Below are 17,206 nucleotides of genomic sequence, written 5' to 3' on the forward strand. Positions count from 1 at the left end.
TATTCTCTTAATGAATGTTTTTATAACTAATTACCCTGTAATAATTTAGTAATTATTGCTTTTAAAAGTTTGTCAAGATAAAGTACAACACGATTGTAGTTAGATACATAAATAATTATATTGTGAAGGGTATAACAAAATGACCTAAATTCTTGTTTAAGTATTTGCATTTATTTAATTACATGACGGCATTTTATAACTTTACGCTTTGTTTTATCCCGAAGCCTTTGTCTTTTAAAATACAAATATATAACAAACTTGTATGAAAAGTTAACACTTTTGAAACTTTAATATCCATGATATTAAAGTTTTGAACTTACACTAAATTTTATTATATTTTTCTTTTATACACTTGTGTATTTTGCTATCTAACGTGTGAATGAATAACTTATGTAACAACTAACGTTTCAAACTTTTTACTACAAAAAATTTAAAATCCAAAAGTTTCCGCTAGAGTTCTAATGAAGTTATTGGTCAAGATTTATATAAAGATTATTTAGGTTTATGTGAATCAATGTACATTTACATAGATTTTATATAATGAACGTAATTAATTGATGTATAGATATCAAGTTATTAATTTCAAGAGTACTTATATTTTTATATGACCTTTTGGCTTTAGGGAGCTCCCTAAAACCAAAAGAACGAACATGAAAAAAGACCAGTGGAAAAATTAGTTTTTAGTGCAAAAACAGGAACCTCGTATAAAAAACTTAAAGTATTATGTACTGTAATTATTGAGATTACTTCTTGTAATAAAGTCAGTACAATTATAGATACCAAATTTGAAAAGTTTCTAATGTGTTTTTAGTTGAACGAAACTTTATTATGAATGAAACGCTATTAAAGACTGAAAAAAGTCTTACACTGCACGCAGAGAATTTTTTGGTAAAAATTACCCAGTATTTTTTGCATGTACATTGTTAAATATACTACTCGATAGCATGTAAATGAAGTGCAATTTCTACTTACAACATTTAGTAAAAATTTAGTTGGCTAGACTTCTTTACAGTACCAAATTTGATGGGTAATATTTACTTAAAAATGGAGTGGATTCGGAGTGAATGCGGATTTTATTTAAAGTCACACTCACTGCGATTTGGAATTTTAATATTAAAATAAACTTCCAGAGTGAATTTTACTCCAAGGGGAGTAAATAAATACACAGTCATCCGTTCCTAATTTTTAGAGTTACTAAAAAGAGGGATTTTGCTGAAATTTGAAACTGTAATTTTTCCGTTGCTTTTTTTTCCGGGTACGACTTTTTTTTTACTGTCAATTATTTTGGAGACTTATTTTAAAGCTATAAATTAAAAAATAAATTTTGGAAGCCTGAAGGGCGCATGACTTGAATTATATGCCCTTTTGGTTTTCAAAAATTTTTTTTCAATTTTGAGCTTCAAATAAGTCTACGATTTGTAATAAAAAAAAAGTGTATCGACTCTGGGTCTACGGAGATCCCTAAAGCCGAAAGGCTGAATAAAAATATAAGAACTTTTGGAATTAGTAACGTTATATAATAAACTATTTTTTTACACGGAAAAATTATTCTTGTTTGAAATGTTATGGTGCCAATTTTTGCCATCTGCAGAGTTTGAAATAAACGCATGCAAGAATTACTATGATCATAGTAAAATTTATAATAGTTACAGTAATTTGTAATGTAATCGTTGTAAATTTTACTGTGACCCTAGTAATTTTTGCGGCTTTACTGCCGCCATAGCATTTCAAAAAATAATAATTTATTAGTGTGGGATATTTTTAATCTAATTAATTACAAAAAAAAAAATTACCTTTGTTACATAACCTGTTAGTAATTCCCAATTTATAAACTGTAGATAACTTTTTAAATTTTAATTACTTTAATTGACGCGTGACAGCGCTTTGTTACCGAGAGTAAACAAAGATAGCTAATAAAACTGTAAAACTTTTTATTAATTTAATAATTAATAACTAAATTATTTTAAACTCAATTACATTATTCAACAAAGTTTTATTCTAGAACAATACGAAGCTTGTGTAAAAAATTTTTAGTAAATTTGTCACTTCTCTTTAGTAATTTCTTCTCTACAAACTTACGAAATTACGAACAGACAATGGACGATATTGAAATTTAAGGATAAAATCAATAACACGAAAATTCTTTACTTTATTTATTATAATTTTCTTCATAATAATGTATAATAATATATGAATAACAGGCTTTCATATTATAAAAATTTTAAAGATAACTTTGAGCGAGCACATAACGCTTCGCACTTAAAGTACACAGTGATACATATAATTATTAGGGATGTGCGAATAGTTTGAAATTACGAATTATTCGTATCGAATTAAATCGAACTATTCCATTTTAATTTTGAATCGAATGATTTGAAATTTCGAATTCTTTGTAAGTTTTTGGATTATTCGAAACTTTTATAATTATTTTTAGATTTTTGAATAATTCAAAATTTTGAATTATTTGTAAATTCTCGAACTATTTGAAAATTTACGAATGATTCCAAAATTTTCTTCTGAACGACTTAAAATTTTAATAGTTTTTCAAATAATTCAAATTTTTGTCAGTGGTTAAGTATAACAGACACGAAACTACCAAAAAATCATTTTTGGTTGCTTTAAAAACTAAGCTCTCCATTAAATAAAAATTGAATACTGATCAAAATTTTTTCAATTAAAATAGAGTAATTTAAAAAATTAAAAATAATTCAAAAACTTTTGGATAATTCTACAATCGACGAATAATTTGAAAAAATTTGAATTATTAGATTCGATTCGAACTCGATTCGTACACCACTAATATTTACATCTCAATAAACAAATTTTTTACTAATTAAAAATTTAAACTAAAAAATAATTATAAATGACATCATTAAGATGAAAAAATTATTAAAGTTACTATCATTAAAAAAAAAAATAAATAAATGTAAAGAGTAAAAAGTCATTCGTATAAATAATTTTTCAGTTGGAAAATTTCTCAGCATGTAAATCATAAAAAAAACGTAGACGTAAATTTGAAATAAAAAAATAATGACTTTGTTCTTTATATTTCTTGTATTTCAGCAGCTCCACTCAGAGTACAGGAGCACATATACATGGCATGAGTATACAGGGCCGCATCAGGAGCACACAGTTGTACGTCGTGCACCCCAAGCACCACCAACTTCCAGTAAGTTTATTTTACAATCCTCTTTCCACCAACATTCTTGAATAAAACTAAGAAAAAATATTTAAAAAAAAAAAAAAAGTTAAATGAAAGAAGAAAAAAACGAACAAACTATAAAACAAAAATAATAAATACTAAAAAAAAAAATAGTCAAATAGGATCAATATATAAAATGAGAACAAATTCAATACAATTGTTCTCTCATTCATCTTGATATTACCTTGGCATTGTTGATTGATGTTCACATTGTTTTTAAAATCCATATCCACTTGTAAGTATTTATAAAAATACTTTAGCTATAAAATTATAAAATAAAATGGGCATCAATTAAAATTGCAATTTAAAAAAATGAGTAATAAAATATTCTTACGACTTTTTCTTAAAATAAATAGTTCGTTTTTGTTTTTAGGAGTTTTAGTCTATTATTGTTGGTCGTGCCTACACCTCGTGAACGTCTACACGTTTTAATTAATAAATTATCATTATCACACTAGTTGATTAAAATTAAACATTTTAAATTTGCTGTTAATTTCCAAAATTACATCCATTATTTTAATTAACTAGTCTACTTCTTACAATTGAAATAGTATTTTTCATAGTACTTTTGTTGTCGTTTTTTTTGTTTTATTTATAATTGTTAATCTTGCAGACACTTTTCACCTATTACTCTTCATGACACTTATGACACTGAGTTTAAATGTTGCTAGTTTGTTTTATTTATATTTTTAAATGCACACTCTCGTGGATTATACATGTCAACGAGGATTCCTTTTCAGTACTTATATGCTTGAATAAGTAACAATCCAAAGAGAGTACATTTGCCCGGAAAACAGACTCTCATTATGTGCACATGAACGACGACATCGCGTGTTCTGAGGGATTCCCTAAAGAGCTAACGAAAGAGTGACTGAGAAAGAGAGAGAGAAAAATTTACAGTGAGAGAGTAAGATTATGAGGGTTGTGTGGGTGAGAGGGTAAATGTGGGTGAGTGCCGCGCATAATCTAACCTCCTGACCCCACTATTCCCTCAATCTCTTATTATACCGCAATCAAGTATTTCGATTGGCTATGCACAGAAATAACCGCAAGAATTCGACGCATTTACCTTTTATATATTCATTTTTATTTATAACTTTTATATTTTAATAGTTAAGTAGTCATACCTGTCAAAATATTATTTAATTTATTATTTTTTAATTAAAATATTTTATAAACTTTAGTATAATTATTTTTTAAAATAAATAGTTTAAAAAAATTTGTTATTAAATAATATTTTGACACTTAGAGAATGTTAGATTTAAATTTAAAAAAATAAAAATGCGTCATATTTTTGGTAAATTTCTGATATATAAAAAAATAATAAATTTGTAAATAAAATTATTACAGTTAGAAATTAAATAAATGTAAATAAATATTTTTTAATCAAAAAAGAAAGAGGGTGTAAAAAAATAAAAAAAAATATTTAAAAAATTGCCAAATTCGAAATCGGTGCCAGCTGCGAATTTTGATTGCAGCGAAGCAAGTGACCGCGAAGCTACAATCCGCCAAGTCAACTGAGGATGAAAATAATACCGAAGGTAAGACGAAAAGTGACGTTTCGAACGGGTGCTACGCAAACCAAGCCTCTTTATATTATTATTATATTTTTATGTTAAATTATTATTTTATTTATTTACTTATAATTATTATTTTCACACTCACTGTAATTATTTATTTAAATCTATTTCTATCTCTATTACGTGTTGATACGAACGTAAGAAAATCAGTCGTAAGAAATAAAACAAAACTACACGCTTATGTATTATCCTGCTTGCTTTGTTACTTAAAATATTTACGTTTTATTGATTGTATTTAAATTAGTGATTGATTGATTATTATTATTATTAATTTTATTAGTTTGTTTAAATTTTTAGTTGCATAGAAAATGGTCGCAAGTGCATTGACCCATAAAAAAAAAATTTTACCAGAACAAGTGCTAAAATTTTATTATCCTACATTCGTTATCTCAAACGACATAATTTAAAAACTTAAAATCGCGTGTACAATCTCTGGTGTTGCGTGACTGATGTATGTTATAGAGAAACCCGTGAATTCCAAGTCACAAAAGCCGCATGTTTGCCGCACTAGACTTTTTAAACTATTACTTTTTCGAGGAATCAATACCTGCATTATATCATGTGATATCTATAACCCACAGTCTAATAAAAATAACAAGTACTGATACATATTTTGTATATTGTATATTATACAGAGCCTCCTACTGCCACCCACTTCCCGAGTTTCTCTAAACTGTGACTACACAGAATAAGCCCGGAACGATATATAAATAAAAACAATGCACACAAGTATAAATAAAAGATTGGAAAAATTTAAAATAAAAGATTGTATGGAAAAAAAAATATTCTTTGCACGCATCCTAACTTTTATGAATAAGAACCCGCATTTTTTATTTTTTATAAATATACATTTTTTCTTTTTTTATTCTTGACAGAAACTAAACGTGCACCTGCGACCAGGCGCAAGTTTTAGAGCTTGAGAGTTCGTGCATGCTGTTATATATATTCTGGATTATGAAGTGACGTGCATATAATAATAATAAAGTGCACAGAAAAAAAGGATTTTTTGGTGCAAGAAAAAGTTTTTATTATGAAATGAAAACGAAAATTCTCGTAGGACTAGAAAAAATTATGCGTGTGAATGTAGCAGACATCAGACTAATTTAAAATTATTAATCAAGTGTAAATAATTACTAAAATTAAATTTTTAAAAAATATATATATTTATAAATATTTTTTTTTTTATTATTTTATCTATTTATTTATAATTTTAAATTTGTCTGATGTCTGTTAAATTTACTCATAAAAAATTTTCTCTCGCCCCAAGAAAATTTTCGTTTTCATTCGAAAATTTATGATGCAAAAAATTTATTAGGACAAGTAAAAATTTTCTTGGAAAGAGTAAAAATTTTTTGCGCTAAAAAATCCTTTTTTTCTGTGTAATTTTTTATGATCCTGAAGTTAACAGACAATTTACTATCTACAGATATTTTTTTTTTAACAAAAAAATTTAAAAACATAATAAATAAAAAAATGCACATGCAGAAAATTTAACAAACCATAGGTATAATTTTTTCAAATATTTTTTTTTATAATTTATCATTAAAAAAAAAAAAAAAAAACAAAAATAATTGGACGCCGGCTAACTTCAGTATCATAATTTTTTGAATCTCTAAAAATTATTTAAAATTTCAGTTTTTCAGTAACATTTCATTGCATAAATTTCTTGAAAAACAAGTAAATTGATGAATCAAAATGATTTTAGTGCCCGCACATCATTCCTTGAATAATAAATGACTTTTCTATAAATAGGTTTGAAAGCTTTTTCTTTAAATATTTTTTTAGAAAGACAATAGAGACAATTAATTATTTAGACTAGAGTAATTTGTAAGTTTATAAGCAAGTTCGAGGTCAAGTTGATATCGATCCCTCGTGTCTTGCGTTATATGTCAAAATAACAATAACAATAATTGTCGTAATTACATTTAATATTAAATTTCATAGAGTTATGCAATAATTAATTAGGTTTTTTTCTAATTAATAAATGCATTGTCGTGGAAACAATAAAGTTTGGAGAACTGGTTTGAGTTAATTAATAAATATTGAGCGATAATATATCACAAAGGACTTTGTAGTTGAGCATGTTTGCGTTGGTGCGACATGAGGGATCGAGTTGATCGTGCACGAGACGAAAAGCGGTCGAGGGTCATCGAGTTAGGAATAAATAACGGTGCAAGTTGAATCATTTAATAGCCAGCTTTTTAAATCCGCCGTAACCCTGTTCTAGTCATATAGTGTAAATTTTACTTGCTGAATAGTATAGCATTTTATGTTCTCGAGCATTCACGATGAATATATATAACGCTCTTTAAACTTACATGTGTATATACATATTTATAGCTGTGTATGTATCAGTGTAGAGAGGCGACTATTGACGATGAATCGCTTAAATTTACAGGACCAACATTGGAACCTCCATTGCCGAGACGAAAGAAGTGCCCGGAGCTTGCTTACAGACATCATGAATTCATCACTGCCGCTGACGCTGGTGGAATTGATGCCGTGGACACCAATGTCGTGGCTGATAAAGTTCGGGTAAAGTTTTTTCCTTGAAACATTTTTTTTCTTTATTTTAATTTAACCAATTAAATGGTAATTAAAGTAGAGCAGACCTGGGAGTAAAAATACTTTATGTTGTATCATGTATGATCATACATGACCATATATAATCTTATGTGATTTGTGTAAAGTTAGAAAAAATTTCTTTGCCTTTATATATGGCCGTATATGAACGTATATGAATCCTCCTAACTGACTCACTCCTAAAGGAAGTTTATTTTAGTATTAAAACTCTGAATCTGAGTAAATGCAAATTCAAATAAAATCCATAATCACTCTGAATTTACTCCCGATTTTTGACAGTGTAAGAACTCGTGTACGCAATTTTTTTTTTTAAATCTAGAAAATGTTTTATAAATAAAATAGGAGCAAGTAACGAATGAAAATTTTAAATTAAAAAAAGAATAAAAATTCTTTGATAAAGTTTTCTTTGATTAAAAAGTAATACTCAAGTAGCACACTTGCCTTTGAGACATCTACAAGATATCAGTTTGTAGGCTACTTTTTGACAAATCGATAAGACACCAATATGTTGACAAAACGATCAGAAATTTATTTCGACGAAAAAATATGTACTTAAAAGTCTTAAGACAAGTGATGACAAAAAGTAAATTACAAATAGTGGTAAAATAAGTCATCTAAATGATTTTTTAATTGAAATAAAGCAGGAAAAACAACACAACTGGGCTCTGTCTCCGGAACCAACATTTGCATGTCATATTTATATAAAAAAAGGTGACTTTGAGACAAAAAAAAATTCGTCTTATTCTTTTAAAAGACATCTTAAAGTTGACTCTGTGCTACTTGGGTAATTGACATTGGAAAAAAATATTTTAAAAACAAGTTTTGCTGCTTTTCAATTTCACTTATAAAATGAGAAATTTTTAAGAAAGAAAAAAAAAGTTGATTTAATAAAAGAAAAATTTTAAATAATTAAATTCTGTAATATCCTTGACAACTTTATCAATCTCAACATCAAAAGTTTATTTGTCAATATTAAAAGTACTTATTTTACAAATTTAATCGTAGTTTCGAAATTCAGTTCTCTGATAGTTAAATGCCGTACAATCTTCAATCTATTACGATATTATTATCATGGTACATATATAGTTACTTTGAAAGTGCAATCCGAGTTAAAATTCTCCCCTTTTCTATCTACTTCTCTTTCGTAATTGGTAAGTTGTTTATGGTTTTACGTGATATTTAAATTGGATACACCGAATTTAAATAATTTATATTATCAACTGAATTATGGTTTCAACCTTTGGTACTACATTAAATTACAGTGTGTAATTACATTCAATGTACTCTAATTTATTGTCATTTTTTTAAATTTGCCGCAAAAAATTTGATTTTAAATATTTTTTACGCATAAATTCAAACCATAATAAAATAAATAACTTAAATTGATTAATATAAATTTATTAATTAAAAGTAAATTAAATTGCATAAAAATATTTATTAATTAAAATATATAAAGTCATTAACATAATTGATTTAATTAAAAAAATTTACTAAGTAATTTTTAAAAATATTTTTTATCACAAAGTAATTAAAAATTTTTATTTAATTAAAAAATTAAAGTATTTAAGTAAATTATACTTTTAAATCTAAATCTCCAAGAAATTTTTTTTATATTTTAATACCCACAGGTTTTTACTATCAATATCATCAGTTAATTATGCAAATATTGATCAATATAATCTTAGCTACTTTGTTGAATAAGAAAATGTATCAATTAATATAATCCCCTTAGTCAAATAAAAAAAAAAAATTACGACACAAGAAGCTTAAATTTTTTTGTCCATTTGAATTCATCAATTCGAAGTAAAATTAATTCCGATAAAAAAAATTTAATTACACAATAAAATCTGCAAAAGAAATAAAAAATGTGTTCAATAAATTGAAAATGCCTGGAGCATACTCTTTTATCTCCTTTCAGCTAAACTTTTCTATCCAATATACACAATACCAGTCTGCTGAAGCGTCATTTTGACATAAAACTATCAGCAACTCACTCCTCTGACCCTATCGACACATTTAAAAAGTGTCCTTTTGTTCTTGCTCCTTTCTAACTCTTATTTTTTTTTTTCAATCAATCAATCTGTATACATGTATATATACTTATCTGTAAAAAAAAACAGGAGGTGACAGGAAGCACAGTACTACCAGCAAGCCAGCTGAGTAAGGCGATTTCACGGATAAGTACTGAGTATCGATTGCAATTCGCTTGGCCAAGGCGAGCCCAGCTGACAAATGGCGATACTGTAGCACAGCTACCAGCAGCTGGCGGTGCTAGTGGTAATGCCGGTGGACCACCAAGAAAATCATTGAGCATGGGTGCACTAAAACAAGGGATACCTTCATCAGGACCTGCCCCAGTTCACATGAAAAAACGACCTGGAGATGTTGATCACAAACGCGATGGTAATACATATACACCTTACTTTTTTATCTACACTGTAAAACATTTTGGTGTAAAAACGACCTCGAGAACTTTACACGGTTGTGTAGTGTCAAATAATGGTGTAAAAATCCTTGGTGTAATCCATCCATGTAATTTTAACGGTGTCATCTACTTTTTTGAGATCATTTCGAGCTACTCCTTATTGTTGTGATTAATGAGCAACAAATGATCATTTAATATTTCTAACTACTTAATCAATAACTATATTAATTATATCTAGATATTAAATAGTATTTTGAACATTTTAATATTTGTATGATTATTTTTCTTAATGCAATCATAAATAACAAATTTACACGTTTGACGATGTAAAAATTTTTAATTCACCGCATAAATTTAAAACTATATTTGGTGTAATTTACACCAAAATTTTTATGATACTGAAGTTAGTTGACGTTTAATAATTTTTTGATTTCTTTCAAAACAATAAATTTAAATGATATAAATTTAAATTTAAAAAAATTGCACTTAGAGTTTTGCATGACTCATGATGCGAAGCATCAGAGTGTGCTTTATGATCGAAAAATTTTTTTTAAATTTTCTACTGGTGCATATTTTTAGTTTTTTTTTTTTTTTTTTTTTTTTTAATTAAATTGTTAAAAAATAAAAATTCAAAAATTGTTAATTGTCTGCTAAATTCAGGATTATAAATTTTTACACCATTACACTGAATCCAAAAATTTTTTATAGTGTACACAGAGAAAAAAATTTATATTTTCAAGAAAAAATGCTTTACTGAAGTATTTTATTTACTTAACATAAAAAAAAAAATTTGATTTTGTTAAAAAAATATCATTAGACATGCCTTTTTTTATCTAACGTTGTCTAGATTAGCTTCGTACCTTGACAAACATTTTTTTTATAAATAAATAATTTCACCTTACCTTAGATTCGAACCTAGCCCGATCACGCAAGACTTATCCTACTCGGTGGCTTATTATAAACCATGTTTTTAATTAACTCTTAAGTTATTAATCAATGTTTGTCATCTTAATTATTAATTTACACAAAAAATTAATAAAATTAAAATTTTTAATAGTTTATAATTCTCGAAAAAATTAATATACTACATATTTTTATCAATACCAATGAGAAATTTCATTTCTTTATAAAAACAAATACTTTTTTTATTTAACCAATTAATTGTTTTACTGAAGTTTTTAATTGTAATAAAAATGAAAGCATACCCACTAAATTGAAGAAATATTTACGCTTTAAGTAATCGATGCTTTCATAAATTTACTACTAAAGTAAAACTGCAATTTTCTTAAAATAAAAACTACCAATTTAATTTTAGAAAAACTGACTTATTTTAAGTTTTATGGAAACACGACAAATAATTACTGGAATTTAATTTTTTTCTCAGTATATATCTAGCTTTATAACTAATGAATATTATGTACGGCTTCTCAATTTGTCAATGCTCGTCACTTACACGTGTCGAATCCCTACAATTGGATTAGTATTCATACTCAGTAGATACTAATATCGATTTTTATTTTTACTACAGGAGTACAACCATCTGAGCTCGAACCACTAGTGGGCAATAATACTGATAATATTGACGGAGTCGTTCTTGAAGCTGAAGAACGTGATGAGGATCTTGCTGACCTCAAAGTTGCCTTCAGGTCAGTGTCCTCATTTTTTTTACCAAACTCTTTTATTCAATTTCTTATACTTTGATTATTTTTAAATCACTCTTTGATTTATGGTTCTATAAATCATTACAGGAATACTCAATGATAATAATAATTATTACTTTTTTTTAATTTATTATTAATATTATTATTATTATTATAAGTTAAATTACAGGAAATAAAGGCAACTACGACAGGGTGTGTTTAATGATGGTTATTTGAAAGTATATTAGCATTTTATTGATTTGTAATTTACAGACCAAGAAAATATGCTGGTAAAGGTGTGCGTATTATCGACAACAATATCGCCGAAGAAAATAAAATATTCAAGATAAGTAAAGCGCCAGTGGATAATGAGTACTTGACAAATGAGATCATTGAACTTAGACGACTTGCCGATGAGTACAAGGTAATTTGTGTCCTTGTGCTGTTTAGTTTCGTTTCACAATTGTCTATTAATTTTTACTTAGTCTTTTACAATTAAAAAAAAATATTCCCTCTTACATAATATTAATTACTGTTGTTATTATTTTTTTTAACGCTTATTAATTAAATAAGCACCGCGAATGGGGAAGTTGTCTGGCATCTGAAGAGGAAGCTACACTATGGAATCGTGTTTCAAATAATCACGCCCTCAACGCACTGTCCCTCGCCAGGCCAGTACTAATGAATACTCGATGTTCACCTTTATAATTATAATTATTATTATTATTATTATTATTATTATTATTATTATTATTATTATTATTATTCTTTATAATAAATTATTTACACGATACCAGCATCGAAATTTAAAGTTTCAGTATTTGTACAGCCAGTCGGAACAAGATAATTTCAGTCCAATGACGCGAACAAATATTAGCAAACGTGTAAATGGCGAATGCTTTCAATCAGCGGGCAGAAGCATATGTGTTTTGTCCCTTGGGAATAAACACGCGGATTGGGATGTCCTTCCTTCCTCGGGGTGTATGATTTTTCACCAGATCTGCACACAAAGTTTACATTCCTACCCTGTTTAGAGTCGTTCTTTCCTTTTATGAGAAAACAAATCATAAAAATTAGCGTATGCGCCACTCTTTGTATAAACAGAAGCAAAAATTTTAACTTTCAGGTGCAGATGCGGTGAAAAATCGTATACAAACCACGGAGGAAGGTAAAGTGTTCTAATCCGCGTGTTTGTCACCCTCGCTTTCGGTAATTATGTCTTACTTTACTCCTTTGATGTGTAATACATTATTTTTCCCGTTGATTGAAGGCATTTCCAATTTAAACTCTGATACTGTAAAAGATCTAGGATCCGATCAGGGAACTAGTATTCGATTAATTTCGTAAATATATACAAATATATGAGTGATCTGATACTCGGTCTCTTACTCGTCATTTAGTTGTTTCTTCGTAATTTCGGACCATTAATTTATTTACGCAAAAGACAGTTCTTACTGTGATTAAGTTTTATAAAAATCAGTGTAAATAATAAATATTATTTGAAGTTTTTACTTAATTTTAAACTACAAATTACAATTTACGCTTACGCTAATAGTTGATCTCTCTATTGATCTTAAATTAACGGGTTTCTGACTGACTGCTGACATTGAAACTTTAAGTTCTAATGCAGGTAACCATGAAAACTCAAGATGAAACACGATTTCAGATTGCGGGTGATGTCAGCCCTAGGGCAGCCAACTTCACCCTGGTCTGGAATCGTGTGTTTCATCCCTTGTTACACAATATACTATTACATCATTATTTAAATATTTACACTTGAACATTTTATTTGTTTTTAAAAAACATTAATTATTTTAGTTAAATTTCTGAGTGTAAATGCAGCAAATATGACAATTTATAAATTTAACATCAGTAAATAAATTAATTAAAATAATGAAATTGAAAATAATGCGCATACTGATTTTTTAATTATCTAATTACGCATTTTTTAATTTTACTCTACTTGAATGTTATTTATTTATTTATTAAAAAATTTTTTAAATTTCCAGTTGTCAGCCACATTCTCACTCATTTAAATTTATGAATGTAAATATAGCAGACATCAGATAAATTTAAAATTATCAATAAAGTATTAATAATTAATAACATAAAATTTAAAAATTAATAAGTGCATTTTTTATAAATATTTACTCTATTTATTTATATTTTTAAATTTGTCTGTCTGCTACATTCACACTCGTTTTAAATTTTACATTTACTCAAATTCATTTACATTTACACTACACTGTAAAAAATTGGGAGTAAATTCGTAGTGATATGGATTTTAATTCAATCTGAATTAATTCCGTCACTCGGAGTTTCGGAGTAAAAAAAAATCACCCCGCATTCGGAATAAATCGAGGTTTTGTTTTTTCAGATTAATGATTTGGATTTCATTTAAATCCGCATTCACCGATTCAGAATTTTAATATTAAAATAAACTCCCCTTCGGAGTAAATTTCACTCCGAGATGATCAAATAAATAAACAGTCATCCACTCCGAATTTACTCCGCTATTTTTTTAGTGTTTTTATTTAGCACTAGCTGTTAATCGAGTGATGCCTGATGAAATTGATATTTTACTGTATGATATTTTTTTTAATATCTAGAAAAAATAAAATTAGCACCTACACTTGTGGAAACCTGTCGTAGTTGTTCTTTCATCGTTACTGTTCACAATTTATCAATTTTTATTGTCATTTATTTCTATTACTACTATTATTATATTATATTATATTATTTTTATTATTATAGGTCGGTTACCAAAGAAGAAAAAGAGAAAGAAAATACGCGGAAGGTTGCGCCTATTTCAAATATGCCACCAGCTGGAAGACCATCGTCTGTACAAGCGAGACCAATTTATGAAATTCTGCAAGATGATTTGAAAGCTGTTGTTAGTATTCAGTCTACATAAAATTAAGTTACAGTATACTATTTTCCAGCATCACATATTTTACAAACGAATGAATTATTATTAAAAGCTTTAAAAATATTTCATTTAGTGTGCAACCTTGAGTCAGTTAATATTTGATGCTTAGAATCAAGAGAAATATCTCAAGATGTTACCCATAAACTTCATACATGTAAATAAATAATATTTCAATTATTTTAGGATACCGAGAAGGCTATAGCTCGTGCTAGAAAAGAATTTTTGTTCCGTCATCATTTAGATCGCACCACCGGGATATGTAAGATTTGAATCATAATTATTGTTATTATTATTTGAATATCTAATTTTAAAAATAAAAATTTAGGTGATGGCGCATTACTGCCTTCTCCAACAAGAGAGAAGCTGGAGCCAGTAGTGCCGCGACGTCGTGATGACTCAAAAGAATCTCACCGTGAAGAAATTCAACCGCGAACTAAATCAAGCCCCAAGAATAGTCCGCGAACTGGTCGTTCTCAAAGTATGGGTCCATTAAGTAGATCTCCAAAGCGACAAACACCAAGAACACCCTCAGTTAGCAAAGATATCAAGGTAATCTTGTTCAACAGATAATAAACCTCTATTATTTTTAAGTAGACAGTTAAGATTAATACTTTTTTATATCTTTATTTTTAAGGAAAAAGAAAAAGAACATAAAGATAAAGAACCGAGAGACAGAAGTGGCGAGCCAGAAAGGCATCCACGTCCGAGTAAGTAAAGTCCCTGACGTTTTAAGTTCTCCCAGGTGATTGGCTCACGTCAGCCTAATATATATATATAAATGTATATTTATATATATATATACAGAATAGTATATACGAGAACTGTTTGGTTCGTGTCTCGATCGATCGTCGCAAAGTCTCTCTACTCTCAACAAACCACCACCTCCACTCTTTATCTACTATATAAAATTTCCTTATATCAACCCACCACTTTATGTACCAACACCAATTGCCACCACCACTACCACTATTACCACTATCCTCTTTAAATTATTACCAATATTATAACCCACTATTTATGATCGTTAATATTTCTACTGCATTTTTTTGCATACAGTTATAAGTATCCATCAATTAGTTTATTATCCTACGAATTAAGATGTCAATTATTAATGTCATTTTTTAAATTAATCAGTTTCACCCCAAAGTATGTTTTAGGTGACATTTAAACTGCTAGCATTTATTATTATTAAAATTAAAAGCCTTTAAAAGTTTGAGTGCCACAGAATTATTTTTAGAAGTCGCTCGTAATTTTGAAATTTAAAAATTTATGAAAATAGTTTGTGGTTATTTTATTTTTTATCACTTTTTTGGGAATATATTTATACTCATCTGACAATGAAGCAAAAATATGAATATTAATTTTCAGTAAATTTTAAAAAATAAAATACAAATTTTTTTTTATGCCTGAGTTAATTTTTATTTAAATTTAAATTTGAATTAAAAAATTTTCTATCAAATAAACTTGCAAGTAATTCGCTTTTTTATAATTAAAAAAAAAATTTCTATATATTTTTGGGTTTAATATTAGAAAATTTAATACATTTTTACACAGACATATAAATAAGTAAAAATATGAATATTAATTTTCTGTAAATTTAAAAAAATTAAATACAATTTTTTCATACCTGAGTAAATTTATATATTTTTTTAACAGTAATTTAAATTTGCATAAATGAATAATTAATTTTTTTTTAGCTAAAGAAAGTTGTGATTTGTTTTTTTTATTTTTTTTATAATTAAAAAGACTCATATGAGCGCTCCAATTGAAAAAAAGGAACCCTCTAAAATTTTTGAATCACTCAAATTAGCTCTTTATTTAGATAAAAATAAAAATATATTTTGGGATAAAATTGATAAGTTTAAAAAATAATGATTACCCTACTATACATATAAGATTATATTATTGTAAATTGATTGATTGACTGCTCGTTTGCTCGCCGAGTACGTCTAATTGTCGTTAGCTAATTAATTGAAACTTGTTTACTACGGAGTTTTCTGATCCAATTGTTAAAATTGTATTCGTCGCTCAAATTAAAGTCTGCATGTATTAAAAAAATATTTTAATTAACAACTTAGTTAACTAATTTATCGATTTTTCTAAAATAAATTAGTCGAGCGATAGATATTTATAATGTTTAAAAAATGCATGATTTTTGTTTAAAATAAATCCTTTACTTGTAATTAGAAATTTATAATTTAAGTAAAAGAATTTGAAAAATACCTTACTAATTAAAAAAAAAAAAATGTACACACGTAATATCCAATCAAGTAAAACAATCGCACAGATAAGACTTTGATCGAGCGTGACACGTGATAAAAAATAGTGATTATACGATTAGGCAACGTAGTAGCGGGTGTTTCAGCGGTCGGACGTGTACGTTGGAGCATAAGAGAGTCGTCTAAGTCGTCTATGCCGTCCTCCTCTTCCTCAAAACCCCCTGTTGTTGTGTCGTCGGTGAAATCGTCTACTTTGAATGAGCAACCCATACCACCGTTACCACCGCCACCTGGCCCTGGGCCCACGCCACTCCAAAGAAGGCCCTCACCGAGGGTACAGCGCAAACGTACGTTTTATATTGTCCTCTCATTAAAAAACGTCTGTCTTAACAATCAATTTATCTGATTGACATGATACTTAATTGCTGATATATAGATCCCTTTATTAAACTACTCTTCATTCATCATTGAATGATTATCATCTCGTTATCGTGTAGTTGGATGAAACTTCTCAAGTTATCTTCTTCTTCTACTTTTTGTACTTTTGCTTTTTTTTAAATTAAGCTCTTTAATTAATGGCGTGTTCGGCTGCTTGTTCTGGACTGCTCTAAGCAAACCCGAAAAGTTT

The 17,206-nt window shown here is 27.6% G+C and overlaps 1 protein-coding gene across 9 annotated transcripts in view; it reads left to right on the plus strand.

The window, feature by feature from the left end:
* The window catches only part of LOC103574085 (mucin-5AC), a 46,386-nt gene that overhangs the window by 18,411 nt on the left and 10,769 nt on the right, over positions 1-17,206 (plus strand). For 5 of the 9 annotated variants that reach the window (XM_053740391.1, XM_053740393.1, XM_053740399.1 and 2 more), the window contains 9 exons: positions 3,064-3,169; positions 4,681-4,743; positions 7,181-7,317; positions 9,486-9,768; positions 11,319-11,436; positions 14,185-14,323; positions 14,543-14,618; positions 14,685-14,908; positions 14,994-15,066. In XM_053740391.1, the coding sequence (XP_053596366.1) occupies positions 3,064-3,169; positions 4,681-4,743; positions 7,181-7,317; positions 9,486-9,768; positions 11,319-11,436; positions 14,185-14,323; positions 14,543-14,618; positions 14,685-14,908; positions 14,994-15,066 (1,219 nt within the window). The remainder of the gene's footprint in view (positions 1-3,063; positions 3,170-4,680; positions 4,744-7,180; positions 7,318-9,485; positions 9,769-11,318; positions 11,437-14,184; positions 14,324-14,542; positions 14,619-14,684; positions 14,909-14,993; positions 15,067-17,206) is intronic. The other 4 variants (XM_053740394.1, XM_053740397.1, XM_053740398.1 and 1 more) reach the window with 2 other exon arrangements.

The sequence above is a fragment of the Microplitis demolitor genome, chromosome 7, assembly GCF_026212275.2.
Source record: "Microplitis demolitor isolate Queensland-Clemson2020A chromosome 7, iyMicDemo2.1a, whole genome shotgun sequence".
In the NCBI taxonomy this organism is placed as follows: Eukaryota; Metazoa; Arthropoda; class Insecta; order Hymenoptera; family Braconidae; genus Microplitis; species Microplitis demolitor.